Genomic DNA, 15143 nt, shown 5'->3' with positions numbered 1-15143 from the left:
CCCCCGTCAGCACTTTCAAACAAGGACTCATGTCAAGGTAGCCGTCCTTTTATTTGACTTTATTCTAAACATCAACTTTATCAATCTCATCTACCCCCATTTAGTTTGTAAGCAGAGAGGGTCATTTACTCTCCTGACAAAATCATTCAAAACTAATAGTACCGTTTCAAAAGCTGAGGTTCAGTTCTTTTATTCAGCAAAGATGCATTCAATTTATTAAAAGTGATGATAAAAACATCTATAATGTTACAAAAAACGTCTATTTCAAGAAAACTATCTTTTCATCAAAGAATCTAGAAAAAAAAAGTAACGGTTTCCACAAAGAAAATAAAAAAAATTATAGTAGAATGATTTCTGAAGGATCATGTGACACTGTAGACTGGAGTAACGGCTGCTGGAAATTTAGCTCTGGCATCACAGGAATACATTACATTTTAAAACAGTCATAAGATTTCACAATATTACTGTTTTTTGATCAAATCAATGCATCCTTGGTGAGCTTAAGAGGCTTCTTTTATAAACATTAAAACTAAAAAAATCTTACCAGTAGTGTATAGTTACAAGACCAGGAAGTCCATTAAAGCACTGCTATCCTGGCTATCCTACCCATCCAGCTACTAGCAAAAATAACCAAAGTCTCACAATTCACCTGATATTCCAACCTTTACTCTAGTAGCACCTTCTGCCCCTTGACATCTATATTTCATACATAATCATCTTTATTGTATGCTGCTACCTATTATTATCCTCCATCCACAGGGAGGGAGAAAAAGACAGACAAACCGAGAGTCAGAAAGCCAAAATAAGACAAAAGGAAGGAAGGAGGAGAGCGAGAGGAGGAGGGAGAGAGTGGAAAACACACCAGACTCCACAGCGCATCTAATACAGCAAAAAACTCTCTTCTGAAGACCACAAGGGCACAGAAACTAGCCCTGACTGACTACACCAACACGCTGAGAATGTATAGAGGACAGATAGAGACAGAAGATGCAAACGTAATACTAACTATCAACTGTACTGGTATAACTCATGTTTATTTAAACCTGCCACCTACAAAGATGCCCTAAAGTCTGAGACCACTAATAAAAATGTTTGCATTATAATTCAATGGGGTGTTCCTCCCACTTTGTTTCCGAGCGAGGAGGCGCTCACACATGCCTCAGCATCTACCGTCTTTATATTCTTTCCCTGCATGCCAAACACGCCGCCCGTTCCCTGTCAGCCTCACGCCGAACACATTCTTAATTAAACCCCCTTTATTTATTTATAGCCCCTTTTTCACAGATTCCAGGCTTTAGTCTCATGCAATCTGCTCCCCTGGCACTCCTCGACAAACAGAGGCTGGGCCGCTGAGAGGGAAAGAGATACAAACAGAGGAGGGAAAACGAAACAGATAGAATGACGGAAAGACAAGCATGTCGAAGCATGCAATTAACACGCTCTTTCGTTCCACGGCACAGTGTGGGTTGGGAGGTGTTGGGATGCATGTGTGCGCGAAAGAGAAGGAGTTTACTTGCGTAATTTAACCACAACGGCGAACACATGTCCCGCTAACACGCAATCAAACACACTGCTGAGTAATTAGCCCCTAACAGCAGCCACTCAGAAGAAAGTTCAGAGTCATGCGCCGCTAAACTGTCAAACATGTGATATGAAACACAATGTGCATTAAGAATATAAATGTAAAAAATTGCATTTTGAAGGCCAAAATATGAAGTTTAGAAGTCTAGATGCGCCTGCATACATACCTTTTCGATGCAGCAAAATTGAGGCTTCATATAATCACTGTTTTCATTTGTAAACTGTTCCATCCCTCTCTCCTCTCCTCTCCTAACACTCTCTTTCTCTGTCCCTCTCTCTAACACTCCCACTCACTGTTCCCCTGAGAACTGAGGCGTCTGCCAACGTTCTCAAAATCTGGTGAGTGCCTGTGTGTGTGTATGTGCACGCGCGCACGGGTGTGTGTGTGTTTGTTGCATCAGACAAAGAGGAGGTACATACGAGTGAGAGAAACAAAAGCTTTTTCCCTCCTGTTTGAAGATACATGTAGTGTTTTTTGTATCACCTATAAAAACAGTGAAACTGAATCTTTGAATTATGTCAGCGGGGTTCCGGCCGGCGGGCATTTATAACAAGCAGCATTAATTCTGCCACGAGGCTCGTCATTAATCTTTCCAAAACGAGAATGGGTCTCCAGAGGGGTGCAAACTGCAAAGTGCAAAAAAACCCAATAACAACAGCCCTGTCAGATCTGAAATGTGCTGTTGCCCAGATTTTAAGCTTAAAGCTGCGGTTTTCTGTACAGAATGACTTTTGCTGAGTTGAGTTTCCTGCCTTCATCTGTCAGAGAATGTCTATTCTGTGAAAGTGAAAACACTGACAGGATTTATATTTTATGTTTTCTGTCTTTTTCCAAAGAAAAGGATTCCAGGATTGCACAGGAATTTACCTGGGCTGCACTGTACTGTATATCTGGCATTTTTAAAACCATCCGCACAAACAGACGTAATGAATTTGATGCTCTCTGGATCTCTGGAACATCATAGGCAACAGTACACTGAATGAAGAAAGCAGTCGACGCTCTTGTCTCTAGACTATGAGACAGGCTGGAGTCCGACAGTCTTTTATGGTGTTCTCCATTAATGATTTATCAAAGCGGAATGAATTTAATGGAGTCACAAGAGCTATCTAACATTCTGATCAAAATCTCCTCTGCAGTGGTATTCAATTAAAGTTCCAAGAGGTCCAATCTCTACAATTCCTTCCCAGCAAATGTCCAAACAATCATACCTTAAACTGATTCAGAAGCGAATTTGTAGTATATGAAATGAAATAACCCAAATTACTGCAAGAACAATTATATGGTATTATGGCTTGCTCAACGAATTTTTAAATAAACCAATTAAAACGTTTTTTCAGGGTATGTACAGGAACAGGCTATAAAAAAGATATATAAATGAAATACATATGAGAAATGATTTGTGGTTCTGACCTGGACCATGGTTTTCTAATTGGAAACCTCTTAACAATGCATCACCATTGTGTTTAACTATTTGCATCAACACTATATATGCTTGGATCAATATTTCCATTATTATGCTGCATCCATAATTATATTTGGTAACACTTAACAATAAGGTGTCATTTGTTAACATTAGTTAATGTATTAACTAACATGAACAATACATTTGTTACAGTATTTATTAATCATGGTTTGTTCATGTTAGTTTACAGTGCATTAACTAATGTTAACAAATACAACTTTTGATTTTGTAAAGTGTTACCTTATATTTCTTTAGAATTATGTTTGGATCCATTGGATCCTGTTTTACATTTCATGTTATGGCTGATAACTGATAAACAGCAGATTTAAAAATGTATACTGTTTTGTCTAAATAAATGAAAAAATAAAACAGGAATCTAAAGCCAATCTTTTTAAATGCTAGCAGTAAATGTTGGCATCACAATATTTATGTACAGTATGAAAAATGGATATTCATTTTGAGATTTGCTAAATAATAACAGCATCTGATTTCTCAAACAGCAGCCGTCTAGATTTCAAAATGGCGTCAAACTAAAAGAATAAGCGCAATTTCCCAAAAGCCTCACCTGCGGGCCCTTCCCTCTTCAAAAGGTGGAATAATGACCACTTTTACGGTGACCGAAGTCCGCAGTAGGTCGATCATCTGCTCGTGGGAGAGCATCACAGCGGCAACTTTGCAGATTTCTACCAAACGGCTACCCTGCCGGAGACCCGCCTGCCAAGCAAAGCCGTATTCCTCCACTTCAGACACAGTTCCGGCCAGACGCACATGGAAACCAAGCTGGCCTAAACCATTACGTCGTAACGTCATATCAACTGTCTCACAACCTATAGTCAATGCCTGCAAGGAAAAAAACACAGACAGGATATTAGAGACTATAAATGTCATATCCCATAATGCAAACCAATTAATTGACTGTCCATGTATGTTGTATCAGTACCTTACCTTAAGTCTCTGCACCACCTCTCTGATATCTTGTGCACTGCCCTCTGGTACCCGTAAGGCAACGTGGTCTCCTCTGCCATAGAAAATCTTCAGTGCCAGTCTCTCTGCTGTCCAACCAATCACATCAGCACAGAAACAGTTAAATATCACCTCTTTGGTGGAGCAGTCCGCCAGGACAATGTACTCGTTGGAGATGGCTAGAGCACAGGGAAGCTCGGTGCCTCCGCCACTGAAGTCCTGCGCAAATACGCGCCAAACAAGCGCCCCTAAGGCACCCATTTCCGTTCCTTCCCGTGCCCGGATGCGTTCCTTGCGTTTGGAGGCCAGAGAGATGAGATTGTTCAGCTTGCCAGCCGTGTCGAGTGGCGTAGTGGAAATGCAGTTCTCCGCCAGGTCCCGCAGGTATCCTTGGCGTGTGCGGGTTGCCATGGCATGGAACTTCTCTGATTTGTGCGCAGCATTCTCTGCATTGATGATCTTGGCCAGCAGGAAAGCACGGAAGGCAGCTGGGTCACGGAACGTCAAGCCACTTGAAGGTAGTGGCGGACCAAATGGAGGGACGTCCTTCATGCGGGTCACTGCCACACTATAGGAAAAAAGAGCTGATTACTTATTTCAACCAATCCCAGCACAGTTTTTCCTCACTGAGCTACATGTTCATAACATATCTCAGTAATCAGCTACAGGCCAACATGCAATACTGTTCTTAGCAAAGGTTGCTATGGAAACAAGGCCAACCTGTAGCAGGTGTTGTCAGAGCAAGGGTTGTGCACACGGACAATGACGAACACGTGCTGGAAGTGAGAGCGAATATTCTGTGGAGTGAACGGTAGGGCTCCCGGCTCCTGGAATATAATCGTGACTATATCATTTCCTATGTGCCTCTTCCTCAGGAGCTGTGAGAGAAATGAAAGGAAGAGCAAATCAGAATCTCAATGCAAAAAACAAAACAAAAACTCGACTATATTTTTACTTTTAGAAAATGCTGCCACATTGTTGTAGATGTTTGCAGGGATGTTGCTACAAGGTTGCTAAGGTGTTCCGAGTTGTTGTCAGAGGTTATGTGGTTGCTAGGTGTTCTAGACGGCTGCTAGGTGGATTCTTTCAGACTGGCCACATTTACTGACTGTCTGTTGCATATTGCACATTAAACTGAAAAGTGCTTTCTTGATCTGACAAGCTCTACTCTGATTGGCTGAATTTATACTGGGAGTGAGGATACACAGTTTTTTTTTTTTTAATCTGTCCATCTGGACAGAAAGTCATATTTACAAGGTCCCGGGCCTGATATAGTATTTTTATTTGAAAAATAGATATTTTTAGATGAAAATGTACTCACTGGATTTGCCAAAGTTCACTGTTAAAAATGATTGTAATTTTGATGGTGAAAAACTAAAAATGCTACTTTTAATTGGTAACTATATATATTATATGATACAAATAATATATGTCCCTGGTTTAAATTGCGAACATTTTATAAAAGGCAAATATAATTTTTTTCCCTCCATAGAAGTAGTTTTCTTTGTTGCTGACATAACTATATCAGCACAGGCAGCAAAACTCAAACAAAATAATATTACTTAAAAAAAAAAACTTAAAAAATTAAGTAATAATAGAGTAATAATAATAAATGCATTTTATTTGTAATGTGCCTTTCTTATATTCAAAGTGCGACAACATTTTACAAAACTTTACCAAAAAAAGTAAAATAAGTAACATAATACATAATATGTGATACATAAAAATAACAGCAATAATGATTAACAATTCAAAAGTTACAAAAAAATTTTTTTCTAAAAATTAAATAAGTCTTTCCCTACATTATTTCCCACTTAATACACTATTTCACTCAGATGCACATCACACTACGCAAGTTAGAAGAATGTTTTCGCTGCAAAGCTGTTGACGCATATGCATGCACATGAAACTTCCTGAGGGCAGAAGATGCCACATTACTGTAACGTAATCAACAGTATGGAAATCAGTAGAAAACCACACCCTGCTCTGATTCATACGCCAGTGCATATAAAAACAGCGGGAGAACTTGACAATAACAAACAGAAAAAGAAAGAGAGCAAGCAATTCCTTCATAACCACATGTAACAAAAAAATTTATAAAATAGACTCTGAGAGTGGATGTCCAGAAGCTGTGGCCACTTGTGTTGTGTGAAAAAAAGCTGCTGAATTTCCACTGGATTTACTGCTGCCGCTCTATAAACTTTACTAGCATTCCACATGCAGTACCCACCACAAACACACTGCTGAATATGAGCAAAGAAAATGAATAGCATGTGAACAATGTGCAAGACATTCTGAGTTTGTTCAGGTGAGAGAGATGGGGAGGGATGTGTCAGGATAAGTTGGGTCATGTCGGTTCTATACAGGCTCTTGGATGTACTGACGTGCATGTGTGTGTGTGTCTTACCTGTTGAGGATTGTTGGGCATGTATGGAAGCATGGTGGACACGTGAAACATGATCTCGTAGTCCTGATAGGTTGTATACAGTGAGTGTGTTCCAGTTGAGTCAGCTGTTAAACATACACATGAATATTAATCATTGTAAAGACAATGTGCAGTGGCAATGTCAATGTACCGCACTGAAAATATGGTATAACAGTTTAACCACAAATTAAAATGAATGTGTCTGTGTATACACATATACATATATATATATATATATACTGGAGAACATGACCATCAGGTTTTACACAGAGTTCATGCTGCTGTCATTAAAGCAGGGGAACAAACCATACCAGATTATGAAATTATTAATTGTATTGTGTTAATTCAACTTTTCACTTAAATAGTCAGGTTTATAATATAATTTGTAATAAGTATAACAAATATCAGAAAAATGCAAAACAGAAGCCTTTTTATTAGTTATCTCAGACTTTTGGATACTAATGTACATTATATTATAGCATACAGTGTCTATCAAGATGTTCCTACATGATTTTGGATATGGAGTGTGCGTAAACAACAGCAGATCTGTTATCTATTCTGGTTTTAATTACTCACATATATATAGTAAAAATGCTGAAACTATGCTGAAGCTAGTAATAACTAGCTGTATGTAAAAAAAATAGAAGTCTATGGAATGCCGCCATTTAGATATCCAAGTAAATGTGTGTGTGTGTGTGATATGAGCATTGAAAATGTTGTTAAATGAAACAGTGCCGTGTATAATTTCCGTGCTACCAAATTAAATTACAGTCTGTTTGTTTGAGCCGTCCTGAGCAAGATTTTGTACCAATGAAATTTCACTGTGAATTCATGGAGCTACCCAGTGTGACGCCTCAATTGTAACCAAGAGACTGTCAAAATGTATTTACACACCACGCTTTTGATGGTCGCGGTGGGTTAGGACAAGAACTCTGATTAACATGGAAGAGATGCGATTTATCGCTTGACACTTTATCATGCTGAGCCTTTTTATGACACGTGTAAAAGAGACAGAAAGCCTTGCTCACTTTTAGTGTCTAGCTGGGCAGCATATTTGTTGAAACCCCTCAGACACACAGTTTCTCCCAGCAGCTCCAGGAAGGCGGTGAAGGCTGGCGTAGCCTCTTCATTGTTGTACATCTCCTCCTCAGTGCTCTGTCCCGCTCGACACAGCAGGATGCCCACTTTGTGTTTCTGACTGAGCTATAAGACACACACAGTGGCAGAGTCACACAAACAAATATGAGGTACACTGCTATTTTCATTTTTGGGGAACTATTAAAAGAACTTAAAGCTAGACTTTTGACACTTTCATCAGTCAGGAAGTAGTGTCCGATGGGTCATCCTTTACTCACCCCCTGCTCGTCCACTTTAAGAAGCTGCTCCGTGACCTTTGGTGTGCTGAGAGCCATTCGCAGGCAGGACACGCTAAGTTCTGGCAGCACATACTCCAGAACCTCCTTTAAAGGCAAACCACGAACCGTTCCGTGCTTTGCTGTGGACAGAATCCCGTCCTCCAGGATCGCTCCTCGTAGCGTGACCAGCTGCAGCAGCCACAGGAAACCATGTGGGGAGAAGCACACAGACACACACACACATACACAACATCAAATACCATCATATGACTGCTCAAATATCCTCCGAGAGCATGTGACAGAGCATGAGAATGATAAAGAATGGCTGAAAAATGGTGTCCAGAAATGCCCACTGTGTGGCATCCTTTCCCCACTGCTCCCCGATTCATTGCCTTGCAGGACCTCACAAACTGACACAACCTCACACACGCTAATGCTAAAGCCATTAGCTACTGTAAAATTAGTCCAAACAGGCGGAAACCCTGGATAGCTTAAAATATTTTATTTTTGAGGCTTGTGTTTCCGGTTTCTTGTACTATTAATCACACATCTTAAGACGTCGTATGACTGGTCACATGGACAGTTCAATCATTCAACTCGAACCTCTGACCAAAATAACGCTCTTGAACCAGTTTACACATGTTCAAGGGTATTTCGAAATGAGTTATGAGCACATCTATAGTAAGAATAATGACTGTGCGAATGTGAACGAACTGAAGACACTGCATTGTTCAGAGTGGGTGAGTTTGATGTGTCCAGGCAGCCATGTAATCTGACTAAACCCAGCAGAGCAGCAGTCATACCAGTACAGCTCAGCACTTTTCAAACACACCATTACTAAGCAAACATGACTGCATGTTCTTTACAGCAATGTCTTGCATGTAAGGCACAAAACATGCTCAGAATTGATTTTCAACTACAGTGTAACACATGAGATTTGATGGGATAGATACGTAAACATGACATGAACTAGTATCGCCCTCCTATAAGTTTATAAAAATGGCAAAGACGCATCCAGAAGCCCAAAGTACTCAAAATGATTTTATTAATTTTTGTCTCGAATTATGAGCAAACCAAGTAAAAATGGTCTCAGGATCTCTACATTGTTCCCTACTGTGCCTAACCTCTCTCAAGCCACAGATTTAATCAGATCGCAGTGAGAACAGACAACAAAATGCTTAAATATTATGCTCAAAAAGATAGATTAAAGTGGCCAGAGAAGCCCACGGAGACTATGTGTTTGTGGGTAAATTAATTGTCTTGTCGTGGGTTTATGTGAGCTGATCTGATCCAGGTTTAATTAATTTTATTTGCACAAATATTTGTGTCATACACACCTCACTAGTGCGAAAAATGATGCGGTACTGGTACTGGTCCTTTAAATCTTTGGTATCATCCAGTTTCTCTCTTCGAATGCTAAGAGCCACGGGCCCCAGCTTCTCATCGGTACCAAAGTAGTTCCAGTGCTCTGTGGGGGCAGAGAGAGAGAGAGAGAGAGAGAGAGAGAGAGAAATAAAAATAGAGAGAGGATATAAAAAAAAACAGATTAATACCATTATTACAGAAAATGAGAATATAGAAGAAAAGAAAATAATTAATGAGGTGAAGACAATGGATAGGAGAAAAGTGGAAGTTGATATGAAGGATGAGAGATGGAGGGAAGTACACGGGACAAAGGAGGGATTTGTAAGGGAAACTACAAATCTAGGTCATGGTGGCTATAGAACTTCCTGTAGGTACTGTGAGCATTCAAATCTAATAGAAAACCATAGACAAAGTCACTAATACAATACTGCACATGCTTTTGAGAATGAAGGAATTTATCATTCTCCTGCGTTTCCTACAGCTTTTAGCAGCGGAGCACATAAACCTTGAAGATCCGAATTTGTGAATCGTGCTAAACAATAACAATACTATTTTTATAACAGGTTTTTAATTGAAAAACTATTTATTACAACAGAACTCTAAAATCTACAGTTTATGGCAACACATTCATAAATGATATAGGCCTACAGAGTCAGTTACCGATTTAAGAGATTTTAAGTTTCTATAAACTTTTTGGTTTGGAACTTTATCATTACTTTCAAAAGATAACCATAACATAGTTCAAGCTGCACATAGCATGTGGTTTGTGCTTGAAAGAGTAATCAGTGACTCACCGAGGAAGTGATTCAAGTTCATGATTCAGGTGGATGTCTCCTGTGGTCATTTTGGTCTGATTTGACAACAGTTTTAAAAAGGACCACACTAATCATGTAATTCATCCACGAATTGGACTGCATGTTGCACTATATGTTTATTTTTTGCATGAAATAATTTTTGTTTCCTATATTTGACTATGATTTACTATTATATGATCTGATTATAGCAGGGTGCAAAAATACTACATTAGAATAAGCATGTGAATGTGATATCTTTACATTTTCCAGTCTTAATTTCCTGTTGGCATTGGGACTAATGTTTCCTTAAACTGTCATCCAGTTTTTCTCAGCACAGGATATGAGTTTGGTTGTTTTGTGAGGATACTGAAAGCTCAGGAAACTTGAGTTGAGAGAATTATAAGTCTCAGGAGCATGCAGATATGGGCTTTTTAATAACGCAGCAAAGATTTTGATACTATGCAGAGTGTTGCCCTTCCTGACCGAGGAATGCCAAGTCAGTACCGCTGTATGGCTGGCACGCCAACACACATCCACACACACTGCTTCAGTGGCTCACCGACAAAGCAGAGGTATTTCACTATCTAAAACAAGGTGCCGCTACACTGGAAAATTAAGTAAACGGATAACGAGAAGTACTTGGCTCCACAAGGAAAAATACCTTGGTGGCCTGGAATCCTTCCTCATTAACTTAAACATTTAACACTCAAATAAGAAAAACAGACAACAATGAAAAGCATGGCTTAAAGGTGAAAAGTGTAATTTAAATTTTTTTAATACTTTCTCCTTTCCCAGCTAACAAGCAAGTAAGTTGCAAGTAAGCCAATCATAGGTTGATTTTCCCAACAGGTATTAAGACTGTGGTGCTATCGAAACATCCCAATTAACCAAGCATCTCAACCAGCCTAATGCGGCAGCATAAGCTATTGAAGAAATGAAAAGAAGAAAATGTACAAAAATTATTTGTGTTCGTATTTAATGCTACTTGTGGTGCAAAAATTACACACTTCACCTTCAAGAACTATTACATGGGACATTTTTATGTGCACCCACACAAAGAAGGTTGCATTTTGCACTGTTGCTTAGTTTATGTTGTAAGTTAAGATCTAAAAATATAAAAACCAGTCAGCATGCCCTTTCTGATTTGCAGCATGGTCACCGAAAACACACTTCCAAAAAATCTGGATGACAGAGATTACTACTGGAATGGTAACCTTTATCTCACCAACTCTACTTAATAAACACAGACAACTAATTAGAGCATTCAGATAACCCCACGTCTGCAAGGATTTATCTAATGTGGCTAAGAGGTGACGAGCATGCTATTTTTTGACATTGTGGGTTTTATAACATTGGCATTTTAGAAAGCAAGACCAAAACACACTTCCAAAAAATCTGGATGACAGAGATTACTACTGGAATGGTAACCTTTATCTCACCAACTCTACTTAATAAACACAGACAACTAATTAGAGCATTCAGATAACCCCACGTCTGCAAGGATTTATCTAATGTGGCTAAGAGGTGACGAGCATGCTATTTTTTGACTGTGGTTTTTTTATAACATTGGCATTTTAGAAAGCAAGACCTTTAGCGAGATTAACATTTGGGAGGCAGATGTGTGGTAGGAGAGTAGCTTCAGCTCCATTTTGTACTTCTATTGGCTAATAGTGAGAACCACTGATAATTGTGGAATGCTTTGATAATCTCTTCCAAAGGACGGACTGCAGGTTGAGCTTGGGTTTACAGAATTTTCTAAGAGTGTAAATCCCAAAGACCTGTCCTGTAATGAGACTAAGGGTGTGTTCACACTTGTAGTTTGTTTGGTTCATTTGGTCCAGACCAAAAAGGAAAATGATACCTTTTTGGTCCTGGTCCGCTTAGTGTTCACATTGGCATTTTTGACAGCGAACCTAAAGACTCCGAAACTAAAGGCATAGTGATATGTTCACAACCTGATTGGTCAGCTTGAATGACGTGTATATCGTGACGGAACTTACCGAACACCCCAAACAAAAGGTTCGTTAGACTTAAAGTGGCGCTGCGGGTGTATGATATCAAAACATCCATTAACCGATCGGTCTGCTCAGCGCTGCTTTAAGTCAAACACACCTAATGCCGTCTGCTGGACTAAGCGTGCTCATTCTTGCGTGCACATATAATTTTATTTTCACCACCTGCAAACTCACAAGGAGCTCATATAAGGCACTTTACCTCATCGTTGCTCCACGTTTGCCCTCTGCTCATTTTGTTTTGGTTACACCGTGTCGTCAAATCATGTCGCATAGCGTCGCATCTTGTCATTACTTCCTGTTTTTGGTTTGTTTAGAAGTATTTGCTCCATGTTGCGTTAATATTTCATTCGGACCGCACCAGAGTTAGTTTGGAAGCGAACCGAGACCCATCTTTTTAGAGGTATGCTTGTTTGGTGCGCACCAGGGTTCAGATAGCAGCGTTCACACTTACTCAAACGAACAGCACTAACAAAGCAATCGCACCAGAGTTCGTTTTAATCGAACCAAACATGACAAGTGTGAACACACCCTAAGTGAAGGGAAACCATTAAATACAGGAGTATAATTGAGGGGGGGGCAGGTAGATACAATCGGAGGTCAGAGCCACCTCAATGAGATGCTGCATTTAACATAAATGAGGTAAACCACACAAGCGAGATTGAAACTGATCCTGCAAACACACTGGGTTTCAAATGCAATCCAATTATGATATGCTGATGCATTGCATATCTTGATATATGTAGTCAACCTGCCCAAAATGAATTACTGACAAACAGGGAACTTGTGATCTAGCAGTTTGCTTTATCTACATACAAATCATAAAAGTCCTACCTTTCCCATAGAAGTGCTCATGGTAGTATCTGGCACCCAGGTCAACATGCTCGATGCAGTGTTGCTGCAGTCTCTCTAACCTGGTGGCTTGAACCTCTGGCGGTACCTCCAGTTTGGACACACTGGCATTACTGCAACGTGGACGAAGCCGGGCCTCCACGATGCCAGCCTCTCCTCGCTCTGCCCATGAGCTCAGGAAGCTGACATTACGTTCCCTGTAGCTTCCGGTCTCATTGATGAAGTGTGGGCAGCTCAGCAACAGCTGTTGCTGAGATTTGGGGTTAATGCTAGCTGAACCACCCTGCTCTGAATGTTCCAGTCCTGGGGTTGATTCTTCCGATAGGTCCCTGACACTGAGGTCATCAGTGCTGGAGAAGCTGGGCTCCACTCCCCCCAGAGCAATAGCTCTAGAAACTGCCAAAGAAACAGCAGCCGAAGAAGCAGCTGAAGCTCCGGTGGCTGTGTTTCGCCGCTGGGCGGCGTAGCTGCGACGAGCTGCCGCCTCGTGCAAGTCAAACAGAACGCTCTGAATGTCAAAGTGGGCAAAACTCCGCACACATACCCAGGGTATGGAAGACATTGTCTCGGGGAGTCGTGTGTCATCCGAGTCACCTCGTGGAGTCTCTGTTTCTCCCCGGCTGGAGCTGCGGAGTTTGCGGAATAAGGAGGAGGTGCCAAGAGACGACTCCGTGCCACCACTCTTTTTGCGTACACAATTCTCTGGGCGGTCATCGGGCCGAGGTGTCGACAAGAAGGCGTGTGAGGGGGGTCCCTCTAAAGAAGCACCAAGCAGCTCTCCAAGCTTGGCGGGGGCTGTGCTACGCTGGTCTGGTCGCTCCTGTTGAAACTGGCTGAGCATGTCAAAGAAGCTTTGCTCAGGCACAGCCTGTACATTGATGGAAGAGGTACTGCCATATTCCCGAAACAAACGGCCTTCGACCTCTGCTTCATCTTGCTCACTTAATGTAATCTCGCTGTTGGAGCGCTGTCGGAGTGGAGCGAACCCAGAAGTCCGAAATCTCTGTGGTGAGCATGGAGCTCTCGTTTGACCTGATTCAAGGAAGTCATCGTCTCTGGTACCTCCCTGTGGTAACCTGGTCTCACCTCCATGTGTAAGCCCATCCTCACTGTTGAGGTCATCCGGATGACTGCCCTGGCCATTCTCGAGCAGCGATTCTCGTGAAAGTGCCCTGCGAGGAGGCCACTCAGCAATCCGAGCTCGAACCCCCATTTTGGGCACGGAGACACGGGACGGGGCTGGATCGACCATGGAAGAGTGGCCATTATAGAGGGGTAGACGGAGGTGGGGTGGAGGAAGAGCTTGAGAGAGAGGGGTGGCACACACCCCTGTGTCTCTGTACATGTTTATGGAGCCCACTGTAGTCTCACGGCCAAAAATGAGGGCACTGGTCGCAGGGGAGAGAGCATCCTGGATCGAGACTGCTGGTGTTCAGTGAGAGGGAGGAGAGATGGACAAGCTCCACACTGCTGTTGCTTCTTCCTCCCACACTCATTTTTTTTGGTAGGAAAGGACTCACCTTTCCTAATCCTTCTGGACCAGTCTGGAAGCTCAAAAGCCACTTAAATCATAGACCTGCAAAAAGGCAAGAAACAAAGAGTAATTTGGTATGATTCATTTAATCCGGTTACTTACATACAACAAATGAAAAACATTCAGTTGTGATTTTTGGGTTTGGGATCTTTTTCCTTTCCTTGCATACGACTTACTCTAAGCGCTTTGGAGCCCCTACCACTCGTAGACCTTTTTCCTAATATTGTGATGCTATTTTGCTCAAGGGAATAGCAGTTTTGAGAGGAAAATGCAGAAAAAGCTGACTGAAACTAAAATAAGAAAAGAGGAGTAGGATGAAAAAGAGAGACAAGAAAAAACAGGCTGGTAGAAGAGAGAGGAAGTGAGGTGAGAGGATTTCAGATGTGGATTTCTCATACTCTTTTAAGGCTAATCTCTATTCCTCTTCCTGGCAGATATTCTGTATTAAAGCCAGAAATATAACTTTGCAAAGCACCACAGACTCATCTCTCCTCTCGTATCCATATTTCAGTGTCTATACTGTTGGTATATAATGATGAACTGTGTAAATATACAGTCAACAGAAGCATTTACCAAAACCTCTAAGCAAATAACTATAACACCTAGTTGTACATGCTACCTAGCAGTTAGCCCTTCAATATTGTTGCCTAATGGTCACTCAGTGTAATCTTGATTTCGGATGTAAAGGAGCAAACCCAAAATCTGAAAATGTGAAATATTAAGTAACACCTATATGACCGCACACCTTGCTTCTCTGACAGGTGCTGACTGATTTAGCAGCCATGAAAACCCTGACAAG

At 41.1% G+C, this 15143-nt stretch overlaps 1 protein-coding gene across 1 annotated transcript in view; it reads right to left on the bottom strand.

The window, feature by feature from the left end:
* Positions 1-14381, bottom strand: part of LOC107560140 (signal-induced proliferation-associated 1-like protein 3) — a 31698-nt gene extending 17317 nt beyond the window's left edge. The window contains exons 1-8 of the mRNA XM_016244224.1: positions 12793-14381; positions 9125-9255; positions 7788-7976; positions 7461-7635; positions 6415-6518; positions 4728-4885; positions 3990-4575; positions 3610-3884 (exon numbers count right to left, since the gene is read on the bottom strand). Of these exons, the coding sequence (XP_016099710.1) occupies positions 3610-3884; positions 3990-4575; positions 4728-4885; positions 6415-6518; positions 7461-7635; positions 7788-7976; positions 9125-9255; positions 12793-14155 (2981 nt within the window). The 5' untranslated portion in view covers positions 14156-14381. The remainder of the gene's footprint in view (positions 1-3609; positions 3885-3989; positions 4576-4727; positions 4886-6414; positions 6519-7460; positions 7636-7787; positions 7977-9124; positions 9256-12792) is intronic.
* Positions 14382-15143: the final 762 nt, after the last annotated feature.

This window comes from Sinocyclocheilus grahami, unplaced genomic scaffold, assembly GCF_001515645.1.
Source record: "Sinocyclocheilus grahami isolate Dianchi unplaced genomic scaffold, SAMN03320097.WGS_v1.1 scaffold712.1, whole genome shotgun sequence".
NCBI classification, from domain to species: domain Eukaryota; kingdom Metazoa; phylum Chordata; class Actinopteri; order Cypriniformes; family Cyprinidae; genus Sinocyclocheilus; species Sinocyclocheilus grahami.
The sequence above is the reverse complement of the archived record's forward strand: the minus strand, read 5'-3'. Positions and strand labels throughout refer to the sequence as shown.